Source organism: Lepidothrix coronata, unplaced genomic scaffold (assembly GCF_001604755.1).
Source record: "Lepidothrix coronata isolate B3197 unplaced genomic scaffold, Lepidothrix_coronata-1.0 Scaffold227, whole genome shotgun sequence".
NCBI lineage: Eukaryota > Metazoa > Chordata > Aves > Passeriformes > Pipridae > Lepidothrix > Lepidothrix coronata.
The window spans coordinates 269,206-292,588 of record NW_016690407.1 but is presented as its reverse complement, the minus strand read 5'-3'; the positions used below and the strand labels follow the sequence as shown (position 1 = coordinate 292,588).

At 40.5% G+C, this 23,383-nt stretch overlaps 1 protein-coding gene across 8 annotated transcripts in view; it reads left to right on the top strand.

Moving 5' to 3' along the window:
* The first annotated feature begins 6,607 nt into the window (after positions 1-6,607).
* The window catches only part of EPHA7 (EPH receptor A7), a 165,966-nt gene continuing 149,190 nt past the window's right edge, over positions 6,608-23,383 (top strand). For all 8 annotated transcript variants that reach the window (XM_017834032.1, XM_017834035.1, XM_017834031.1 and 5 more), the window contains exons 1-3: positions 6,608-6,921; positions 10,944-11,008; positions 15,262-15,931. In XM_017834032.1, coding sequence (XP_017689521.1) covers positions 6,825-6,921; positions 10,944-11,008; positions 15,262-15,931 — 832 coding nt within the window. In that variant the 5' untranslated portion in view covers positions 6,608-6,824. The remainder of the gene's footprint in view (positions 6,922-10,943; positions 11,009-15,261; positions 15,932-23,383) is intronic.

The following is a 23,383-nucleotide window of genomic DNA, read 5'->3' as shown; positions in this document are numbered from 1 at the left end:
GCTCTAAATTTATTGCAACCACTTAAGAAAAAGACCTAGACATCACTGACAACACTACAGTTCAGTGACAACTGCTAATTGAGCCATCATTGAGGGAAAAAAAAAAAAACCGCAAACCAAACAAAACTTATAGCAAACACCAACAAAAATAATTTGCAAACAATTGAAGCTATGGTCTTGAAAAACCTGTTATAAAAAGAAACTACACCCCTCTACACCACTTAACTCTTCTTACTGCTACAGTTCAAATCACCTTCTCAAGAAAGACATGCAAAAGGACAAAAAAATGATCTCTTGAAATTAAGTGTTTTCCATCTGAAGGAGCTTGAAAGATACTTATTGTTTAGTTAAGAGTGTCACTCACTAAGATTGAGTAGCACCTACCTCTCACCTAGATCAACGGAATGACTTACATGCGGAAAACATTATCTGAACTGAGGCCTTAGACAGAAGACAACTAAGAATTTGCTTGGTAAATGTACGTGTATTATAATAATTAAAAGAAAAAAACTATTCAGAGGTGAGTGGGTTGAAATTATCCATTTTGTGGTGCACATTATCATGGGGATAGAGATAGCTAATCTGGTTGCATGAAGGACAGAAGGGGTCCACAAGCAATGTTACAGTATACAGGTTTATATCTAAGTCTGCATGCACTGATCCCGGCAGGTGTTATCTTGCCCTTTAGGGTCAACTATAGCAAAGACTTTTTGCTCCATTATACGGTCATGTAGCTTAATTTTACAGAGGATTTGCATCATCCCTGCATTTGTATTAGAAGATTAGACAAACCAGAATTGACTGTATAAAAACAGTTTGTTACACTATGATAAGTAGTAAAGAAATCCCAACCCAAAACTACAGTCGGCAAATTCAAGCCAAAAATAAATGCATCCTGATAAAGCATTACTTACCCATGAAGCACACCATCAGGTGCACTTTCATATTTGAAGGAGTTAAAGTATGTAAGGTCCTGTAATTTAGTGTATCTGGCAAGCATCAATTATCCGAGGACAAAACAAACTTCAGCAGATTAATACATGTATTACTGGTCAGAAATCTGGTTTACTTGCAGTGGATAATAAAAGATCAGTTTTGGGGGGAGGTAAATCGACAGACCAGGGCAGAAGTGGCAGCACATCTGAATGGAAACTTGACAGTATATGTGAAAGATGGTAAAGAGGAAAATCTGCAGAGGGTTGTACTCCCAAGGGATGCAATTCTTAAATTATTCTACTTCAAGGAACACCTTCTCCCATACACTTTGGCAACTTTCCTGTCAGTAGTGATGCTTCACATTGCTACACTTCCTGGATCTAGAGGTGAAAGCACTGGAACTCCTGCCATTGCAATCTGTATTTTCTCTTTCAGGACTAAATAAGGGTTATGGCATCTGTTCTTTTATCCTTTCCCCTCCTACCTCCTAACACAGAAGGGAGATTGAGAGGAGAGACACTTTCATGCTCTCTCACAGAAGGAAATAAGGAAATAGAGAGATTGAGACTGACTAGAAGAGGAGGTATTATGTGGAAACAGGAAATCCACTGGGTCTGATTTTTCACCTCAGCTGGGCTGAAAGAAGAATCTAGGACTGTCACAGATGGAAATGATTGGATGTCACTTGTACTGAATAAGAACAGGAAGATACTAACCTCATTGGAGCATATTGCTAGAGTTTATCTGCTACTTACAACTAATTAACTAAAATATGAATTAACTGCCCTTATGGTTAGGCTCTTCTGTACACAATTTTTAGTATGACAAACATCCTAGGAAAATTGAAACTCTGAATCTTACAGATTATTGAAGTCAACAATTTGCTTATATGTGCAGATGCTTCTTGCTGCAGCTGGGCACAAAGGCATTCCTTTAACTCATAGGTGAGCAAGAGAAATTACCTCCTCTCAGAATATCGCCAGATGCTATCACAGAATGATGGCACTGGCTTGTCCTGCTCAGGCTTCCCACAGGAAGGTCCACAGCAAAATGTGAGGTACTAACAGACTCTGAAGAATGGTCAACAAAGAGGCGGTATATTCTCCAATGGCTCTTGTTCCTCAGTAAGACAGCTTTCAAATTCAGGTTTATCAAGGGAAGTAGTCTCAAAGGACCCAAGCATGCTTTTGGACCCCATACAACTCTGCTATTGTTCCTTGGGAAAGGCAGAAGCATTTCATGTTCACATATATGTAAAACATGAATTTAATTTGTACTGTTCTATGGAATGTATTTAATTTCCATTAAATAACAAGATGACATACCTTCTTATCTCTATTTCTGGACAGTGTTTCTCAAAGTGTATTGAAAATTCATAGATTTGGAAAACATGATCTAGGTATCTGTTTAGCAGAGTATAACTTTAAATCTCCCAAGAGAAAATTTGACAGTGAATTTTTATTACCATACTGATATAAGTAAAGACTTCAAATGTGGAGTTTTATAGCACTATTTTTGATTTGTGTTAACTAAAATAGTTAAAAAAAACAAAACAACAAAACCAAGCTGACATTTTATCTAGAAAAAGAATTGTTTATATGAACATGCCTTTCAACGAGCCAGTCCCAATTCTCTACAATTTCCTTATGAGGCAACAATAATTATTTAATGCATTGTCCTATTTACTATAATAGAGCTACTCTGACTTATAAATCCACCAGAACGTCTGAAATTGACACTGTGTGGCAAATTCGTCTCTGGTCCAGATTTGGAATGTAAGTGCCATTACATTTGTAGGACTAAATGCAAAGTCTGATAAAATAATTTATTATATACCTATTAATTATAAGTCAAATGTCACTATGTCACTGAATTTTAAATTTAAAAATATACAAAAATTGACAAAAAATGCACAAAAATGTGTACTTCATATTTCATAGAAAATCTTATGCACAGATAAAGAACTGTTTAGGGATTGCTTAGATTAACACCACAAATTCTGGGTTTAAAAGACTTCCTTCTATTACTTAAGCCTCATTTCTGTCTTTGCTACTGTAAAACACAGTTCAAATATTTTTTGTCAAAACCAATTTTAAGGATTCTTCTCTTGTGGACTGAACCAAGCTCAATACCATTGACAGAAACTATATTTGAGGCTAACCTTCAACACCATTTTCAAATTATTGAAATTTTGCTTCAGTCCTGAACAGAGCAAAGAAAGAATGTGTAATTTCTGCAAAAAGGGAATTTGTGAAAACAGAATTTTGTCACCATTTCCAAGCCATGCTCATTTCCTTACATATGCTTGTATAGACTTAGAATTCATTCCATATTTCTTGTATCACAATTTCAGATCGAGTTATGTGGTGAAGATAGAGTTAGCTAATTTTAAGGGGGAAAATATTTGAATATATCTCCAAAGTTTGCTTAGACCATTGCAATTCAGTACGGTGAATCTCGGCTAGTATGAAGTTAATATCACAACAGAGAAGCTTGGTAATGTCAAGAAAGCCATTCTAACTATGAGTAAAAATAAAAGACAGAAATCTGGCGTACAGACTTGGAGTTAGGAAAAAAAGGACAAAACAGAATAAAATAATAAAGTGACAAATATCTTGAATTACATTGTTCTGTTTCAGTTAACTATTTACTTTGGTGGTGTCTGAATTTTAACACATTGAGTTGAATGAAGTTCCCAGTTGTTTTTTTCCTTTTCTTTTTCTGTCAGAGGTTTTGTTACCAAATCTGAGGGTTGTAGGCCATTTAGCTTGAGTGTTTTGGTTCAGTTGTAATATTTCTCTTTTCTGTCTTTCTTTGCAGATCTAACTCTCAGCTGGATGAGATGCAATACAGGCTGCGCGTCCTACGGAATACAATTGAAGTATTACAAAACACTACAAATAAGGCTTTCAAATTCTGAATCAATTTCACAAAGATTTAATGTGCAAGAAGCACAAAAAAGACCACAACATGAATAGACCCTCTTAATGTATATTAATTATTTTGATGTGCCTGTGAATATATACATGACTGTTTTAACAAAGCAGTACATATAGTATGTCAGCTTTACCTCAATTTACAACTATCAGGAAGACAGGGCATTTAAAACGAGTTGATCAAGAAGAGGAACATACATTTTTTTTTTTAATCTCTTTTTTACATTCTTTATACACTCAGTCATGTGCACTTATATCCTTTCTGTGGTTACCATATTTACATACTTTTAAGTACCCTTATATGTATACAGATCTCATACATGTATTATACACATACAATTGTAAAATATAGTACAATATAACCCGTATAAATGCAGGTGATGATGAAAGTGAGTATCTGGCCTAACACTACATGCAGGTTATGAATATCTCTCGTTACCATTTCAGCCTTTCTGTTAATTTGTTAATTTAGCAAGTTTCTGCATTTTTATGAACATATTCATTCAAAGAATGAATACAATTTTATTTTTTTAGCACATCCTGTAGGTTAAAAATTGTCTTTTTGGGTTAATGATGTTGTAGTGAAATGCCAGCACTTCATGCTAGGAAATTGTGGAGGACTAACTAGGTTGAAGACTTCCTATATCCGTTTTAATCACTGTTACAATATATGCCACATGAAAAACAGCTTTACCTATGAAAATTTGCCAAGAAGTTACAAAACACCTGCATGCGAGTATTTATGAAACAAAACAGCCTTTTTAAAAGAAGATAAGCAAACTCACTGTTCTGTACAGCTCCCCTTTCTGAGTACACACGCATGAGGATGGGAATGACACATGACAGAGGATGAGAGAATCAAGAGCCCGTACTTTGCCTACACTTATCATGGTATCCAGCATATCAACAGAGCATTCTGAAGGAAATGCAAAACCTGTCATATTCTAAGCCATATTAATTATTCAGCAAGTGTAAGGAATACAGCACATTTTTGAGGCTCTCTCCACATCATTCTCGGAAGTAATGAGGAGTCCACAGGGAAAGTCCTCAAAGCCCGTAGTATAGTGGCTGTTTATCTCACAATGCTGAGCATAGTATTGTTATTATTGTTGTTATATTATTATTATTATTAATAATAATTCTAATTTTGCCTTATCTACCTATAAAGGTTCCATAAATACACCTCCCCCAATTTAAATTTCCATTTCTGGCATAACATTTTCTATATCAGCATCCACATCTGCGCAAGGCTTGTTTCAGATTCCCGCATAATCTTGCTACAGAATTGCAATTACACTCCCCGCTCTTCACTGCCTTCGCCTGCTTCCAAGACGATAATCACTTATTCTGTTTACATCGCAATATCCACCCTCCGAAAGGACACGGCGATGCACTTTTAGCGGATCAGTAGAAAACCCGGTCCGTGCCGCTCGGCATCAGCCTCGGGAAGGTTGCGCGGGACAGAGCCGGAGGCAGGGGTCAGGAGGAGGGGTGCGCGGAGAGAGGAGTGCGGTCGGGGCCGGCGCCTCTCTCCGCGGAGGATGCGGGGCGCCGGCGCGGCCCGGGAGAGGAGCGCTCCCGCCGAGGGTGCGTAAACACCGTGTCCTTCGCACCATCCTCCGCTCCGCAGCCTCGCTCGGGCAGCGGTAAGTTTTTGTGTCCGTCCCTCAGTTGTTTCACTCGTCGAAGGAGCGAGGGATGGGTTTGGAGAAAGGAAAGCGAAAGGGAGGGGGCCCGATAGAACTCTGAGAAAAGCTCTCCCCGTCCCTGGCTGAATGCTGACAAAAGAGATTTGGCAAGTTCCTCTCTCCCTCCGGTTTTACTTTATTTTTTTTTCTCCCTCTCCTATTTAAATTGTCTCATTGTTGGAGGATTACACGCGCTTCAGGTTACACCCGACGGGGGGTGGAGGGGAAGCAGCCGCTCCTTCTCCTCCCCAAATAATAACTATATTGTCATTAACCTGCTCTTCGTATTTGGGGTAAATCGGAGACGCGGGGCTAAAAACCTCAATGAAACAGAGGGAAGGGAGGCCGAGTGATGGTAGCCTCGAGGAACTTGACTTTTGTTACGGAGATGCCTCGGGGCACCATCCCGCAGCTCCCGCCGAAGTTTCCCTTTCAGTGGCAGCAGCCCAGGTGCGCGCTCAGCCCGGCCACGGGCGGGCACCGCGCGGGGTCAGCGCCGGGACCCGCCAGCGGCGGCGGATCGGGGTCGGGGTCGGGCTAGGGCTGCGGCCGGGATCTCTCTCCCTCGGTACCCCGGCGGCTGCGGCTCGGGGAGAACACACGGAACCCTGGGACGCGGGCGTCCGTCCATCTGTCTGGGCGTCCGTCCCACTCGCTAGGAGGACAGTCCGGCCGGCGGCCTCCAGGCGTGTGGGGCAGCCCGCGGGGCAGCCCCCCGAACCACCCGCGTTCGGCGCCCGCTCCCGGTGCGGCCCCTCCGTCCCGGCTCCGGGCACCGCGCGCTGCCCGCGGCTCCAGCACCGGCGGACACCCGACACCGCCGCGCGCTCATTGGCCAGCCCCCCCGGCCCCGCCCCCCCGGCAACGACCACTCAGGCGCCGCCTCGGCCCGGCGGGCGCCGAGAGCCGCTGCTGTTTGGCCGGCGGGGGCTGTCACTCACGGTGAGGGACGGGCCGCGCGGCCGCTGCGGTCCCGCCCCCTCGCCCTCATTGATATTATCGGCGCGCGGCGCGGGCGGCCGGGCTGCAGTCGGGGCTGGCGGGCGGCCGGCCCGGTGCGGGAGCCGGGCAGTGGCGCGGAGGCGGCGGAGAAGGAGGAGGAGGAGGCGGCGACAAAAGAGAAAGGCAGCCTGGAGGGAGGGAGCGCCGAGCTACAGACTAGCACAGCAAATTCTCCACCGTCCCCTAGCACCCACGAAGCGGCGGCAGTGGCAGTTTCTAGAAATATAGAGCTAGAAATATAAAATCACCCCGCTCTTGCACCATGGCTTTCCAAAGTAGGCTCCCTTCTTGGATTATTTTGTGCTCCGTCTGGCTGTTCCACTTTGCACACACGGGGGAGGCACAGGCTGCAAAAGAAGGTAAGGTGATGCGGAAAACAAAAGTTTGGGTTTATTTATTGCTTTTGCCCACCAAGTCTGTGTGGTGGCTCAGCGCGGGACCTGCCTGCCCCTGTCAGCTGCTTGTCAGCCCTTATTAAAGAAAAAAAAAAAACGAAGGACTTTTTTTTTAGTTGAGATAGAAGGGAGGAAAAACCTAGGCATTCTGCTGGTGGGGGTGTGCGTGTGTATGTGTGAGAGACCGGGACAACTGCCTTTGCCCCCAGGAATGAGGCTTGGGAGGCATTCGCACGTGATGAAACGGCATGGGGCTGGGGAGAGCCCTCGGGCCGGGGATCCGTGCAGGGGTGCCTCGCTGTCCGCTGCCAGCCCTCATTCTTCCGAGGAGGTAGGTGGAGGGACGGCGGGTTACCTTGGTGTTCCTCAGGCAGGGGCCGAGGGCCGAGTTCTAGGGCTTAGAACGTTTCATGGAAGGCAAGGCACGGCAGGGGGCTTCAGGCTGCGGGGCAGCTCCCCGCCGCTACCCCCCGGGGGCCCGCAGCGCTCCGGCCCCTGGGGCCAGGCACAGACCACGGTAAGGAGCATCGAGGGCAGTTTCGTACTTCCCGGCCATACAGGCTGGGCATGCATTTAGATACCCTACGGCCTGGCATCGCGTGCCGTGTAACGTGCGTGCTCTCCCTCGGCGTTGCTGGAGAGAGAGAGGTTTAGGGATGGACGTTTTACATCGTCTGAGGATCACAACGGGGCTTCCCGGTTTCTATCGGTCCAACATTGGTATCTGTGTAAGGCGAACCCCGGACATTTGGTTCCCCCTCGCACAGCGGCAAACCAGGCAGTTTTTCAGACTGACGGAGGTGTTGAAAATCATTTCACAAAGTCCATCTGGGATTCTGTTTTCTCACGCTGAGAAAATCCGAAATGATTTAAAGGAGCGCCCTGCTCCCGTTTGACAGCCGAAGGTCCGTCTCCATCTTCGGGGGAGCGAGGGGGACACACACACACACACACGACACGACATGACAGGGAAGGGAGAGTCAGAGCTTTTTCAGTGCCTCTGCATATGCATGCGTTTGTGGTTCCCCCCCCCCTTCAGCTGGATGCGTCAATATTTTTCATCAAGCCGCTGGCATGCAGTAAAATATCATTTTGAGCTTGTAACTGGAGCTTAAAAAAATGCCTCAATTAAAATGTCCTCTGCCCTTAAGAGAAGAAGTCGATGGCGAGGTTAGAGAGAGAGAGAAGGGAGAGCCTTACCCTAGCAGCATTTCGAAAGTTTATTTAAAGGGGCTGTAAAGCACAGAGACCCTCACACGGGGAGTACTAACGCGTGGCTGTAGGGTAGGGAGCGGGAGAGGGGCCGGGCAGACGGACAGGGAGGAAGGCGGAGAGGTTGTGGGCTGCTGTCCCGCTCTGCCCTGCGGATTGCTCCGTGATCGGGGCTGCGCCGGTGCTTCCCGGCGGTAGTCGGCCCCTTTTTGAATAATACGTGTATGGATGGATATGTATGCATTTATGCTTAAGAGTGTGGGTGTATAATGACAGTACGTTCAGAGAAAATCACCTAGCCAAAGGAGGGTCAGGAGGGGGCGAGCGGCAGACAGGGATTGATAGCGACTACCTGCTGCAAGTGCAGAAAACTCCCACGGAAGAAAGAGCGAGTTTTTTTTTTTTTTTAAAGGAAAAAAAAGTAACTTTGCAGATTCACCACCGGCCCCGCCGAAGGGCCGGTGGCGGCAGTAGCCCCGCGTGGTTACCCACCGCTCCCCGCTGGGTACGGAAGAGGGATAAGGGGGTGAAGCACCGAAAAGTTTTGCGAGTTTCCTTTCTGTAGCTAAATACAAGCCGCGGTGAGATGCTGGAGAGGAGCGGGGCAGGGTCCGCCTGGCTCTGTAAGCGAAGGAGTGACCACGTTACCTGCGGAGTTCTCTGCCCGCGGCCGGGACCCTCGGGGCGAGCGCAGGCAGAGGGGGCACTGCGGCCCGCTCCCCCGGGGAAGAGCGGGGGGGTGTATCCGAGTGCTCGGGGCTCCGCGCCGGGGCCACCGTCCCGGGCGCTTCCTCCCCGAGGCAGTGGCTGCCGGGCTGCAGGGGGTGTGGCGGGGGCGGCCGCGGTACCGGCGCTCCGCTGCCGCTCAGCCCCGCTCCTCGGCCCGGGGGCGCGGCCGCCTGAGCGCAGCCCCGCACAGTGCCCGGAGCGCGGCTGCGGCTCCCGCGGGGGCGAGAGGCTGCTGCCCCCCGCCGCGCCGCACCCCGCGAAGCCCGTTCCCGCGGCCGCGCCCCCGCGCTTCGCCCGCCGACTCCGGTCGCTCTCGGCCCGCAGCTCCCCCGCGGGGGCACCGCGCCGGAGGTTTCGGTGTGCTCCGTTCACGGGAGGCTGCGGACCCCGTCCCCCCGCATCGCTTCCACGCGCTGCAGAATGAGCCATGACTGCCACAGGGCTCCCAAGGCAGGGAGCGGGGCAGCAGCCGCTGGCCTACAGAGAGCTCTTCCCTGGTAACTTCGAGTGCCAGAAGGAACGCCACGATTCCCTTGCAAGGGGTGTTTGCAGAGCAGGGGGCTGTGGTTTTGTGGGTTTTTTTTGTTTGTTTGTTTGTTTTGTGGTTTTGTTTGTTTGTTTGTTTTGGTTTGTTTGTTTGTTTGTTTTTTAATTTGCTTCTTGTCTTTTCTTTCTGAGATGTGCCCACCCGTTGCTACGTGATGGAGAATTACTGCCAAATAAAAAGTGTAATGAATTGCAACCATAGGGTGTTGTGCTGGTGCTGAAATGGTTAAATTTTTCATGGTACCATTTTTTTCAGGACGATTATAAATGTTCTCGTTTAACAAACCACCACATACAGCATCTGCTTTACTATAGAAAGTGTTACAAAATAAAGCCCCTTGAATCCGAGCTTAATGAAATAAGCAGGTAATCTTTCTAGAGGGAGACTATGAAACTTCTTTAATAAGTAGTTCCACTTCATTACTGAAATACAGGCCTGGAAGCTACCGTTTTGTATTCAGCTAGCGTTCCATATATTACTGTATGAACCTTTAAATACCTCTTTTTAGTCATCTCATCTTTTTAGTAATTCACTGACATGTTGTGTTAAATTATGCTAGGAGAAAGGGCCAAAGCCAGAATTATAGCTGTTTCAAAAGACCTGACAAAAGTTGCTTCAAGTTACAGCCTTAAATCAGACATTTATATATCAGTCCTTAAATGTGTATGAAGTTATAAATAGCTTTATAGCTAAAGATATATGAAATAGGTTCAAATTAGAAATGCTACTAAAGAGTGAGTTTATTAGGCTGTGATTAACCACTTTCGGAGGTGAGGTTACATTTAGCTGGAAATAATTGTGATGTGACTAGAACTGATGTCTTTCTGTATAGAAATGTCATGGGGGTATAATGGCATGAAGATTTTAGTAAGCCATTGCCATAAAGTGAATTAATCTGATTTGTGAATGTGAGGTGTGAGGTAACTGCAGTCTTTTATTTTCTGTATTCCTGGTTATCGTTTGTTTACAGAATGAGCACTCTATCATCTAAGTATTTTTTTACTTTGACACTCAAAAAAGATCATTGCTTTTTCAGTGTGACTCTCAATAAGGGACAGACCAGTCCTGTCTAAATCAGTTTGGAAATGTGGAAATGTTGGTGTGTAACTGTTTTAAGCTGGTTGAAATAACCAGCATATGGCAAATGTCCTTCTAATGACAAAGGAGATGGAGAGAGCATGCATCTTAATAACTGATTAGTAACATTTTAGAGTGCTAAAAAATCCCCACTTTGTTATAAACAATGAAATTGTAAAGATTAATGTATATCTGCTTATATGTGGTTGCTACATAATCTCTTAATCATCTATTTACAAGTAAAGGTATAGCTGTGGTTGCAGATAATTTTTTAATAATACGAAGAAAAAAATATTAATTTGTACAAAATTTGTATTCATTCTATCGCTTTTTAAAATTCAGATTCTGTTCTTTAGTTTTATATTCCCACTTATTATATTCAATAAACTGTGGAATTTTCTTTTTTCCCCCCTTTTTTTAGTAATATTGCTGGACTCTAAAGCACAACAGACAGAGTTGGAATGGATTTCCTCTCCTCCCAATGGGGTAAGTACTCCAGGCAAAAACTAAGTTCCTAGAGACAAGTAATTACTGTATCAGTTGAAAGACCTGCTTTAAACTACTCTCCATCATACTTCTCTCAGTAACCATACCAAGTGTTTATGGTTTCTTCATTTTTAGAATGAAACCTTGGTTACAGTATACAAATGTACAAGTTAATTAAAAGCAAGAGGCTCTTAAGAAACTCACCGAAATGTTCTTGGTACCCTTATGTTTTGTAGTGTACTCCTTTGTGCTGTACAAATGATTACGTTATTTATGATACAATATTTTAAATAAATTTTTTCCTTCTTCCTTTAGAAACATCAGATTTGCTTCTGTGGGGAAACTTTCTAAAAATATGTTTTTCACTTTCTGTACAATGAGTGATCGTAAGTTTGTTTACTATGTTTTCTTTATAATGGAATATCACAGGCTGAAGAGCTCTAGAATAAAAACGTTTATATTACAGATGCGTTTGAAATGACATTCCAAACTTGAAACATCCCCAAGTCTTGAGGAGCTTGATATCTGGAACTAGGCACAAATTACGTTGTTAAAGCCACCTCCAGCTTGTTTACAAATTAATCTAAAGGCATTATATGAAATGTACCATTGTAAAATACACCATTTTAAAAAATGAGATGTTTAGGAATGTCAGTGTTATTTTCTTATTTATTATATGTGTAAGGTTGACAAATGCTGCTTTCAGTCTGAATTAAAAATTATAATGTTATAAAACCCCTTCTTCCTCTGGCCTTGAGGAAGAACATGTTCAGAAAGATATAATGGGTGTATTGTCTACCTTAGCTCAGTCCTACATTAGCTCAGTCTGACAAATCATAAATTATATGAACAGTTCTTACTCATGGAAGCAGTCTTGCTGAATCTATTGTGACTCCTTGCACAAGCAAGAATTTTGGGGATCAGTCCCTTAATCTTCAGTGCGTTAAAGCTGGAACCAGAAGAGCGTGAAGTGTGAGTGAGGATATGAAAGTGTAACAAATCCTTTAAATAAGAAGAATGAAAGTGTGAAAGTATCTTTCTTTAAAAGCAAGATTGTAATATCAATACAAGCATAAACTGGAAACTAATCTGAGGACTTCAGAGAGAATGTAATGTGAGCTCAATGCATATGATGGCTAATAACCTCGGCATTAGCGTTTTGCACTGATTGAAGCCTTTACCAGGGGTGTTTGAGAGATTAGCTTGGTGGCAGTTATATTAGGCTAAAGTGTAGATAATGAAAGACATGTCAACACATGTTACACGTGTCAGCATATCGAAAGATGAATGTAGAGTCAAATTCAACAGATAGTAAAAAACAACTTTCAGAGGTAAAAGCCAATTTCAGTCAGGAATTAAAGGTGAATCAAAACTAGTGGCTGGATTTGTATGCGTGAAAATGTTCAGAAAAACGTACCTGTAAATTACTGTGAAAGTATAATGTAATTAATGTAAATTTTAATTATTGAATTTTCTAGTATGCAATAAAGACTTCATGGGAATAAACACAGAAAATCTTCTTGAGAAACTTCTGCATCATCACAGTATGGAATATGTCAGACAGACACTCGTTAAATTCCTTATTCAATTGCAAATGCTACATTTAACATTGTTAAGATAACTGAGAAGTTAAAATACCATAAATTGAAACCAGTAGAACAGGACACATTCAAATGGAATTGCATGTGTATCACCATATTTTTCAGCTGGACAAAGAAAAGTTGAGTTTTCTTGCTGTAAAAGCTGTGATAGAATTAATTGCTATTAGAAGACTTTAATGAAGTGTGAACTCAGATGCCATAGGTGACAACATCCTGAAGTACTAATGTTTTGGGTTTTTTTTCCTGCAGATAAAAAAAATTAATTTATTGTATTAATGCTAGGGATAACAAAAAGTAGGACTTTTTGTGTGAATTTAGTTTTTTGTGCTGTTTTCCTTGACTGTAGCATAAGAATCTCTCTGATACTAGCTAGTCTCATGTAGTGGGATCTTGACTCTGAGAAAACTCACTTGTGTTGTGTTACCAAAAATAGGTTGACTTTGTAAAATGTATTTTGTTTGTTATTTGGTTTTGTTTGTTTGTTTGTTTCAGTTTATTTGTTGTTTTTTGGAGGGGACTGGGGGTTTGTTTTGGTCAAGGACTCCACATCAAAATCTAAGGAGACAGATTCTGTTGTGTGGTGCATTAAAGTTACTTTCACTTTAAAGATAGAATACGTTGTCTAACTGAATATCTCATTACAGAATCTCTCTTGGGAGGGAAGAATGCTTACACAAAATAAAAAATAAAATAAACCCCCTAAACCAACCAACTTAAAGAAACCCAAAGCAAATAGTACTACTTGATATGAAATGGAAAATATGAAAATCAGTAAAGTTTTACGCTTTATACCCTTTATGTCATCTTAGTGGGATTTTTTTTTGTAGTGTTTTTTTGTTTGGTGGTTTGGTTTTGGTTTTTTTTTTTTTGAGGGGGGGATGCTTTTCATTATTGTGACATAGCCAAAACCCTCTCAGTCCAGGGCCCCTTTTTTATTTTTTCCTGTTTGTACTAGTCCTTACAGAGGTGGAAAAAATATTACTCATTCAGATCTAATAAATCTCTTATGAAGATAGACTTTCTTTTGTTCTGAGGTTAATACAGTTCCATGTGCAGTCCCTTCAGTTAACTTCATGAGCATTTAATAATGTATTTCAGTCATTTAATACCATATGCATATATAATACCATATATACCAAATCTATATTAACTGTAGGTCCTTGAAATATGCTTTGATATTTACAACTTCTGTGCATTTCAGCATCTGCAGCTGTGATATATTTTGTGGTGATAACTTCCAGCATCAAATCAGCCACATCTGCTTTTTCTTGGAACAGACAACAACATTAAAAGGATTTCATTTGCTGTCAAATAGGCTTGCAAAGTACTGTATACTGTATGGCTCCTGGTCTGGTAAACCAGTGCTTTCCACACTTGTTTTGTTGCCAGTGTAAGGAATGTCAGTGGATGTTCCATCCTGCAGAGGTGCTGAGTGTACTAGTCCCACAAAGCACTTAAGCACTTGCTTACCATTAAGCTCATAAGTACTTTTACTGATCTTAAGCATGAGCTTAAGTGCATTATTGACACGGGGCCAGAGGGCCAAGTGCCATACAAAGAAATCATGGTTGCCTGTATCGTGGGGTGAGGAAAGCTTGCCCCCCGTCCTCTAATTTACTGCAGCTGTGTTTTCTGCAGTCAATTAAATGCTACAAGAAATGTGAAAAAAGGTGAGAGACTCATATTGTTTTGGTTACACCTGGGCAGATCTGCCTGATTGATTTCAGAGGAAGGTTTGTCATTGCTGGAGATGCAAATTCCCACGCTACCAAAGGCTGTTAAAGACTCCAGGGCTGTTACAGGCTTACCAGCAGGTTACATAGTTGGTAACCCAGAGAGGGAACATCAACAAGACCCAGGCTTTGAACCAGTGAATTTTCAGTCATATGGGTTGTTTTTTATTCTGTATGTAATCTCATGGTTCATTTGAACTTACAACTAAGTGAAGTTTGCTCCTCTTAACATGGGTGCAGCCACTGGACAAAATGTGAGATGAGAAGGAGCTGCCGCTTACCTCTTTGGTTTGTAAATAAAACAGAATGTGGCCTGAACAAAAAGGGGACAACCAAAATATTTTCTTGCTTTCAGATTTTTAATTCTGTAATTTTCTCTTACCTTCTCTCTATGCCACTTTATTCACATAGGACTGAGAATCATCTGACTCATGAGTTTCAGGACCCGATCCCATGCTTTCTATACAACTGCACTGAAAGTTTGACAAGTTTGATGTACTGTAACATTAGGCAATTTCAGTTTCTAAGACTTCACTGATTTTAGGTTTCTTTGAAAGAGAAGCTGCCTCTCTCCTTTCAGTCTTTGCTAACCCAAAACAATTGTGACCTTAACAAAATGTGTGTGAGCCCAGTGTGTAATCAGAACCTGACATGCTAAACAACCTTTTCTAAGGGTCCCCCTTTGCAACTCTGTCCATGTTATGACAGTGATTTTTAGAAGTTATTTATATGTGGAAGAAACATGGAGGCAGAGAGAGCCTACTGCTGCATTTCTTCATTTAGGTGCTTACGAGTATTTTTAAAAATACTCGTTAAAAAGGAGGAAGACATGAGTTATATGAAACTTTTTAAAATGCACAGCAGTTACATCTGGTGACATACTTCTTGTTATGTTACTAACTGTTTGTTATCATTTTAGTGGGAAGAAATCAGTGGATTGGATGAAAACTACACTCCTATACGAACATACCAGGTATGCCAGGTGATGGAATCAAACCAAAACAACTGGCTTCGGACTAACTGGATTGCAAAAAGCAATGCACAAAGGATTTTTGTAGAACTGAAATTCACTCTGAGGGATTGTAACAGTCTTCCTGGAGTTCTGGGGACTTGTAAAGAAACTTTTAACTTGTATTATTATGAAACAGACTACGACACTGGCAGGAATATCCGAGAAAACCAATATGTAAAAATAGACACTATTGCAGCAGATGAAAGTTTTACCCAGGGTGATCTTGGGGAGAGAAAAATGAAACTTAACACAGAGGTGAGAGAAATTGGACCTTTGTCCAAAAAAGGATTCTATCTTGCGTTTCAGGATGTAGGGGCCTGCATTGCTCTGGTCTCTGTCAAAGTCTACTACAAGAAGTGCTGGTCCATCATTGAGAACTTAGCTATTTTTCCTGACACAGTGACTGGCTCAGAGTTTTCCTCTTTAGTAGAAGTGCGAGGAACTTGTGTCAGCAGTGCGGAGGAGGAGGCGGAGAACTCGCCGAAGATGCACTGTAGCGCGGAGGGAGAATGGTTAGTGCCTATTGGAAAATGTATCTGCAAAGCAGGATACCAGCAGAAAGGAGACACGTGTGAACGTAAGTAAACACACAACTTGCTATAAATTATAGGTCATGTTCTACCGGCTTATTTTTATTTTTCTTTTTTTCAAGAGAAATACATGATCAGCCTGCTTTTAAAGTTTTTGAATCGTCAATCTGTAAAGTTCACACTGTTTAATTTAAAGCAGTCAGCTAATCTGATTATGGAAATCAGTTGTTCCATACTGTATTTTTAAATTTAAGCAAAGAAAGTTGAAGTTGTGTGAAGTATGACTACAGGTTCAGGACTAACATTTTAAACGGGTTAAGGTGTTGTTTCTTGTACTGCTTGGTAAAGCTGAGCAAGTCATACCTATCACAGAACATTGTATCAATAATGTCAGGTATGAGTAGGTAAACACTTTGTTCTTTCACATGATCTATGACAGAATTATAAGGAAACTAAAATGGAAGTTGTAAAATTACAACCGAGTGTGGTTAGTAATTGGAAGAATATACGCACAATAAAAACTGACTTAGAGATTTGCGTGAAGTGTGTAAAAATTCAAAGACAAGATAGATCTTTCAAACAGAATTTCAAATTTTCAGAATAAAGTGTGGTTTCCTTTCTGCAATATATTTTTTGCATAAAACTAAACTTTTGGCTTGCTGTAGAATCATGGTGATTATTTTAAAGTACTAGCAAATCAGAGACTACTGAGTTGTACTTTCTAATTCAGACTAATTCAGTCAGCCGTGTTCTTAGAATGATACTTATCTTTAGCATTGCTGTCTCTGGGGCTACAGGCATAAGACACTTCTGCTTAGCATGAGAGAGGATGTTTCATTGTCTTTGCTTAGGGTAAAAGTAAAAGAATAGGCAGTTTGTTTGAAGACAGGTATTTTCATGTATATTTAATACAAGGTCTATCATTTTTATTATAAGATAACACAAGGAGTTATATATCACCATATTGCAAGATAGGCAGACATTTTTTGTTGAGAAATGGTGTAAGTCAAAAATTGGAAAAAAAACTCTCACAAATCTATGAAGAAGAGAAATGTACATAATTTCAAAAGCAAAGCTGACATCAGCCAGTGGGTCTGATGTGCCTGTATGAGGACTTCAAATCTAAAACAAAAGAAATGAGTCTCCTTATTAATAATTTGTCCTCAGGAAAAAAAACAGTTGTGCTGTTGATGTGTTTTTATGAGGAAATTCGGTACAAGGTGAAGTGAGCGAAGTTGATCTGAGGCTTTCGTAGCCCCACACAAATCTTTCATTGTTCTGTTGGGAAGAGATGAGGTCTTATACACTGCAGAAGGTGATCTCATTAGGAGTAATTGTAATGTAAAAAACTGCCTGGACAAAATCTTTCAGTAGACTGTATTAAAGCTCTGTTAAAAATATTAACTGCTGTGTCCCATAGAAGTTTGTTTTAAGGTTTTTGAATATTTTCTTGAGTGACTGATTTCTTTCCTTTTCTTAGTTAACTTGCTCTTGATTACAGACCTAGTTATGGTTGATGTAATTAATATCCTAATGTTATTTCACTTTCAATAAAGGAGAGAAAGTATACAAAAAAGAAACCCCACTGTATGTTGGGAAGTAGGTGGGGGGCAGGAGCTGAGTGAGTGGGATGGATAGAGAAGAAATTGATGTTTGGTAACTGGCATTCAAGTAACCTGTTTATTAAACAGGCTTCTTAATTTCTATCCATGCTGATGTTGACAAAAGAATTAAATGATAACTTGTACTTGAGCATAGTAGCGTGCTCATTTGCAAGAACACTTCCCATTTTTGGCTTGCTTCCAAAACAATCGCTAGGAGAACACGCTACTCTGGAAATAGTCCAGAGAATCATTTGTGGTATTTTTCCTCTTTTCTTTCAGTGATCCTGTTAAGAGTTTCAAAACAAACTCTGGCCCCATATTGAGGCAAGCTAATGTGTTTGAGAGGGAAAAGGTGGTAGTCAGGCACTTGTCGAGAGTGCGCCGAGTTGGCAGCTCCGAGTCAGAATGATCTGGATGACTGTGGTTCACAGTAATTGCTGTCTGTGTGCCATGTCTGTGCTCGAGGATGTTATTAAGTATGATTAACAACGTAGTGACCGATAATACAGCTGGCACACTGATACAGTGTCTGGTTTTTGTGACAGATATTGAGAGAAACTTATCTGAACATTGACACTCATGCAACTGGCTATCTGTTACTGTCAAGCTGTGTAACAGATCAAGCAGAAGCAAGTTGGTGAGTGCTTCCTTAACCCAGAGCTTTTGCAGCCCTATCTGAAGGCTCACTTCTGCAAATACTTTGTACCTGGCATGCTGCATGACTTCTTTGAGACTACTCAGGGCAGAAAGCATTGTGCTCTGTCAAGATGGGCAGAAGTCTGATTCTTGTCTCACACTTGCTAAAGCTCTGCTGAATTAACTTAACACAATAGGATGGTCTTTTAAAGATACAGAATAATACATTATCTGGCTGCGCTGTAGCAAAGGTAGGAATAGATGGCCACATTGTAGTTCCAAATAGCTCTTCAGCCTGTAACTCCCGTGGGGATTTTCATCTGTGTTACACTAGCTTGATTGGCTGGCTGTGATTGAATAATGTGTTCCTTTTGCATACAGCTCCTCTCCTGTGTGTGAAATTTATAGAGTTCAGTTACTGAAACAATTGAATTTTGATTTATACACAACTCTGCACTGGATGTGTTGCCAGATTTTTTTTTTATTTTTTTTTTTAAGAATGTAAGTGACTAGTATTGCTGGGAAGGATAAGGAAGAAAACCATCGTGAGTGGTGAAACATATAACCTGGAAAATGATATCCCATGTGTTTCTTTTTCATTGCTTGATCTTTCAAACTGAATAATCTTTTTTTTTTTTGGATGTACACTGATTACTTCTCACTATAGGAGTGCCAAAGAATCCTGGCCACCTCAGTGGTCTATTGTGATAACACTCATTCATGAGAGACAAATTTCAGATATATACAATATTCACAAATGTAATTTAAAGCAAAGTCTTAAAGTTGTGTGAAACAAATATGAGAAAACTAGGTGAGCCTCTGAACTTTCAGTTGCAGATTCTTTTGCTTATGTGCAAGGACACTACTTCCTCAGTGTTGGTCTTATGTCTGCTGGTATGTGGCGCAAGGCTTAGGTATGGAAGTCGTACATTTTAAAGGATAGTCTTGAAGAGTACCTAGCAAAGGTACCTGGAAGGTACTTAGACATATTCAGTTCTTTCAACACTATGTATTGCATCTGTTCTGGAAAAAAAACCCAACCACAAAAGCCCAATTGACTTCTCAATAACTGTAGTGGATTCCCAATACATCTAACTCTGACTTTTTTTCACAGTGGAATTCAGCTGATATGTTATGTGTGTAACACTGCAATCAGTGATTGGTATTTGAAGGAGAAAATAATTCTGTGAGAGCTTCCAGTATAATGTATTTTCCATCTGTTTCATGTTAGTTGGGGGTGGAGAGGGAGAGAATTAATTTTATTCAATCAGAGCAGTAGAGTGATATTTCAGAAGGTGGGAAACTTCTCTTAATATTATTGAACTGAGAAATTACATAGATGATTGGGCACCAAGTCCAAAAATTCAAATTCCTAGGGGAAGCCAAATGGGTGCATTTTACTGTTAAACATATTATAATAGCGTATGCGTTAACAGTTGTTTTACTGGCCTCCACATGAGGAGGGGATTATAGCTATTTGCACATTTTGTCTTGGTGAGGTAAAAAGGGAGCTGCAGGCTTTTCTTTCCAGACTTTGTCAAGTGCTGTACACTGTGCCAGACACCAAGCTGCATCTGTTCCTTTTCTTTTTTCTTCTTGGGACAAACTTTTTATCTCTTTACTTTGTGAGATATTACTTGATAACAGATCCAGAAACTGAATTTGCCTTATGTGCAGCATATATTTGTGGTAAAGTATGTGTGGTTATGTTTGTTTGTTTTTTCTTGTGTGTTTTGGTTTTTATGTTACTCCACTTAGGAGCTGATGTACCACAAATTTATTAATAGCGGGCAAATAATTTAGGGGGGGAATGTGAATAAGTTGTCATTAAAAAATGTTACCATGCTTCCAAAAAGCCCAAGTTGCACATATTGTGAATTGGATGTAGAGTTTAGCTCAGGCAGTGAATCACAAAAACTATGGCTGACCTGCAGCTTGAGTAACCTAGGTTGACATTCCTGCATTTTCAACTTGAAAATTTTTTGCTTTGTGGAGATGGGGAGAAATGGTAGAAAAGTTTTCAATGGCATTTATATCATCAAGACTCTAAATGTTCCTTTTTTGAAAAAGAGTTACCTTTCTTCCATTTGCTTCCAAAATTACTCTAGGGAAGAGAATGTAATTAGTCTTAGCAAATTGAACCAGAGCAGAGAATTGAGGGACTCTGAGTCTTGGCATTTTCAGAAGCCGGTAGAAGTTCAACAGGAGAGCATCTACCTCCTTCCCTTTTTATTCCCTAACATATTAAATAATTTTTCTATCCCTTTTAAAAGAACGGTCAATGGGATCTCATATAAAGTCAAAGATACAACTGAATATGAACTTTTTCATTAAAAAAAAAGTAAATCTATTTCCAAAGGATCCTAGCAGACTTCAGAAAAATATACTAGATACTTCCAAGGTAAAAGTAAGACCTAGCTAGATGGTCAAGAATACTGAAGGTGTTTCTACTATGAAATGCAGAGCTGTGATTTCTGCTTCCAGCCCCCTTTGGAGTTTCTAGAAAGTTTAATGTCTTTGCTTTCATTCACCCTGGATTATTCTGACTGTCCTTCCTGTCAGAGATATGGTAGAAAGATATATTTTCTTGCTAAATCTTTCTTTCCGAACAGTCTAGTGTTCATAAAGAGGATGATTTTCACAATTTATCAGTCTGGTTAAGTAATTTGGGTTTCTTTGACCTACTTTATTCATATCCTTCAGCTTTTTGGATGTGTAAGCACAGAGAATAGAAGGGGAGAGGAGCTACCTCCACTGTTAGTCATGTCCTCTTTTAAAAGTGTTTCCAAATGAAGTAACATGAGGCCTGTGATCTCAGTGATCAGGGCTAGCTATCACCTGAAAAAAACGGGGGCCTTCATGCTTCATAACATTTGCTTCAGGTCTCTTCTGCATTGTCTTTTGGCCCCAAGATACAATTTTTTTTTTGTAGTGTTCCTTTGCTTGAAATGTCTGAATTTGTTTCATTAGTATGATTATTTGCCGTCATAATTTTGGTGATACAGCATTCGCTCTCAAGTGTGACATGAGAAGTAAGGTGATCAGAAGTTGAAGTGATCAAGTGATGAAGGCAGTCCAAACCAGTACTTCTCATCAATAATACCGTCAGAGTGATCCTTAAAATGGGTTAACTACAGAGCTACTGACAAGTTTAGTTTCCAATAAACCAGTTGTTTTGCTGCAGAAGAGCTGAAAGAAGTGAAATAGCACATGCAGGTGGGCAATCAGAAGTGAAATTGTTGGATGGAGTTGAATGTAGAGCTCTTTCCCTCTTCAGCCTCTCTTCTCCACCCCCCACCTGCCTGCCTCTCTGTTCTCCCCAGATTCTGCTGTCTCCAGGAATTAATTTTATTTTTGCGTCTTGCTAGAGGTTAGATGAATCTCAGTTTCTTAAACTAAATTTGTGGCATGGTAGTTGTTTGGTTTTTTTGGTCAAATTCACTGCTGTGCACAGATTTTGAAATCAAAACAAAGCCAGCAATGAAATCGAACAGAATCTTAGTAATTTCTTCTTTAGTTACAAGGAGGCACTAAAACTGTCTGTTTTACAGGTCTGGGATGTCACTGCTGAATTAGCTATGGTTGCTCAACAGCTGGGCTGTTAACTCCTTAGCCATAAAGTCTATTTCCTGTTTGTTCTAAATGAAGCTTTAGTTGCTGTTTAGAAGTGAAATCTCATCCTGTCAAGTCTGTTACCCAAAACCATACATCTTGCTTCTGAAACAAACTTTATTGCCCAGAAGTCTTTTGTGTGATAGGTATCTAATAGCTTTGTTACCACTATCTAAGTATAAAAAAATTTTCCTAGATGAAAAAGAAACTTCTTGCTTGGAAATTTAGAGGTTTTTGTTGTTTTTGTTGTTGTTGTTGTTTTGGTGTGTGATTTTTTTATTTGTTTGGGGGTTTTTTTGTTTCATTTTTGTTTTGGTAGTGGTTTTTTTTGTTTGTTTTTGTCCAGGGTTTCTGTTAACTTCTCAGAATTAGGCCACTAAAAATAAGTTGAGGTATTCTTTGATTTCTGAGTACAAATGGAAGAAGTGACACATATAAGCCTTGCTAAGGGGATCACAAGTGTCATGCATTCCATTGATATGACTTAGCTTTTTAAGAAAAAACAAAACCCATCCACAAAACATTTCAGGGACTGAAAAAAGAGAGTTGCAGGTTACATAGAAACTGAAAGTGGGGATCATTTAATGGAAGAACTGATCACAGAAAAAAAAGAACATAAAAATAACTGTTTACCTAATCTACTTTATGTATCTGTAAAACATTATTATCTAGATACTAAAATACTGTTGAAAGTTGTTCAAGAAAACTGCGGTTCAAAGAATAAATTTTTCTCTGAAAATAAGGAGCTTTAAGTAAAGGAGTGAAGTTGAGGTTCTTATTTGAAAAGTGGGACAACTGTAAGGAGAAATCTGTATTTGGTACTGAAGCTGAAAAAATCTCCAGAAAATTATGCAGACAAAATATTTGCTTAACTAGATTAGCTTTTGAATTTTGATGCATCTCAAACTTCCTGTTATTGTTAAAATAAATGCTCCCCACCAACAGTTCATATATATTAAGCAGTATTAAATCGTTAAGAATATCTTTCTGTTTTTACTTTGGAAACTGTGGAGATAGTTTTAATGTAGGTTTTCAGTTAATATCATGTCTATTATTACTTGAACTGTAGAGTAAAATTAATTATTGTTTCTTGACTTCTAAGCATTAAATCCTGGTGTTTTCCTTATACTGTGCAAGCTCTGTCTGCAATGACAATTTCGTTATTAAAAACAATAAGTTGTACACAGTTTATTGTGGATTAAAACTTTTTAGATTGAAAAGAAGTAAAACATTTTCAAATTAATATCTGCAAAGACAAGATGGATCTTTTGAGGTATACTCATTACATATAGTTATTATGTTGTTTTTTACCCCTCCTAAAATAATATAAATACCACTTTGTTAATAAAAACTTAAGACTGGAACCGAAATAAGACTAAAACAGTTTGTAGGAATTTCCTTCAAAGAATTGGAAAAGTATATTCAGGGAGCTTCTTGAAAGCCAAGCACTTGACAGCAAAAATACTGAGATGTTTTCTACCATAATCCTTCGCAGAGTGTTGTTGTGTCTAACAGAACCAAAAAAAGGCAGATTCACTCTTTAATTTGGGATTACCCATCTTTAATTTCATAAAAAGTAATCTCTTTTTAGAGGATAGTGTGTCTGATTTCTTCTATAACCTTACATTATTGTGAAAGCAGCAGCAA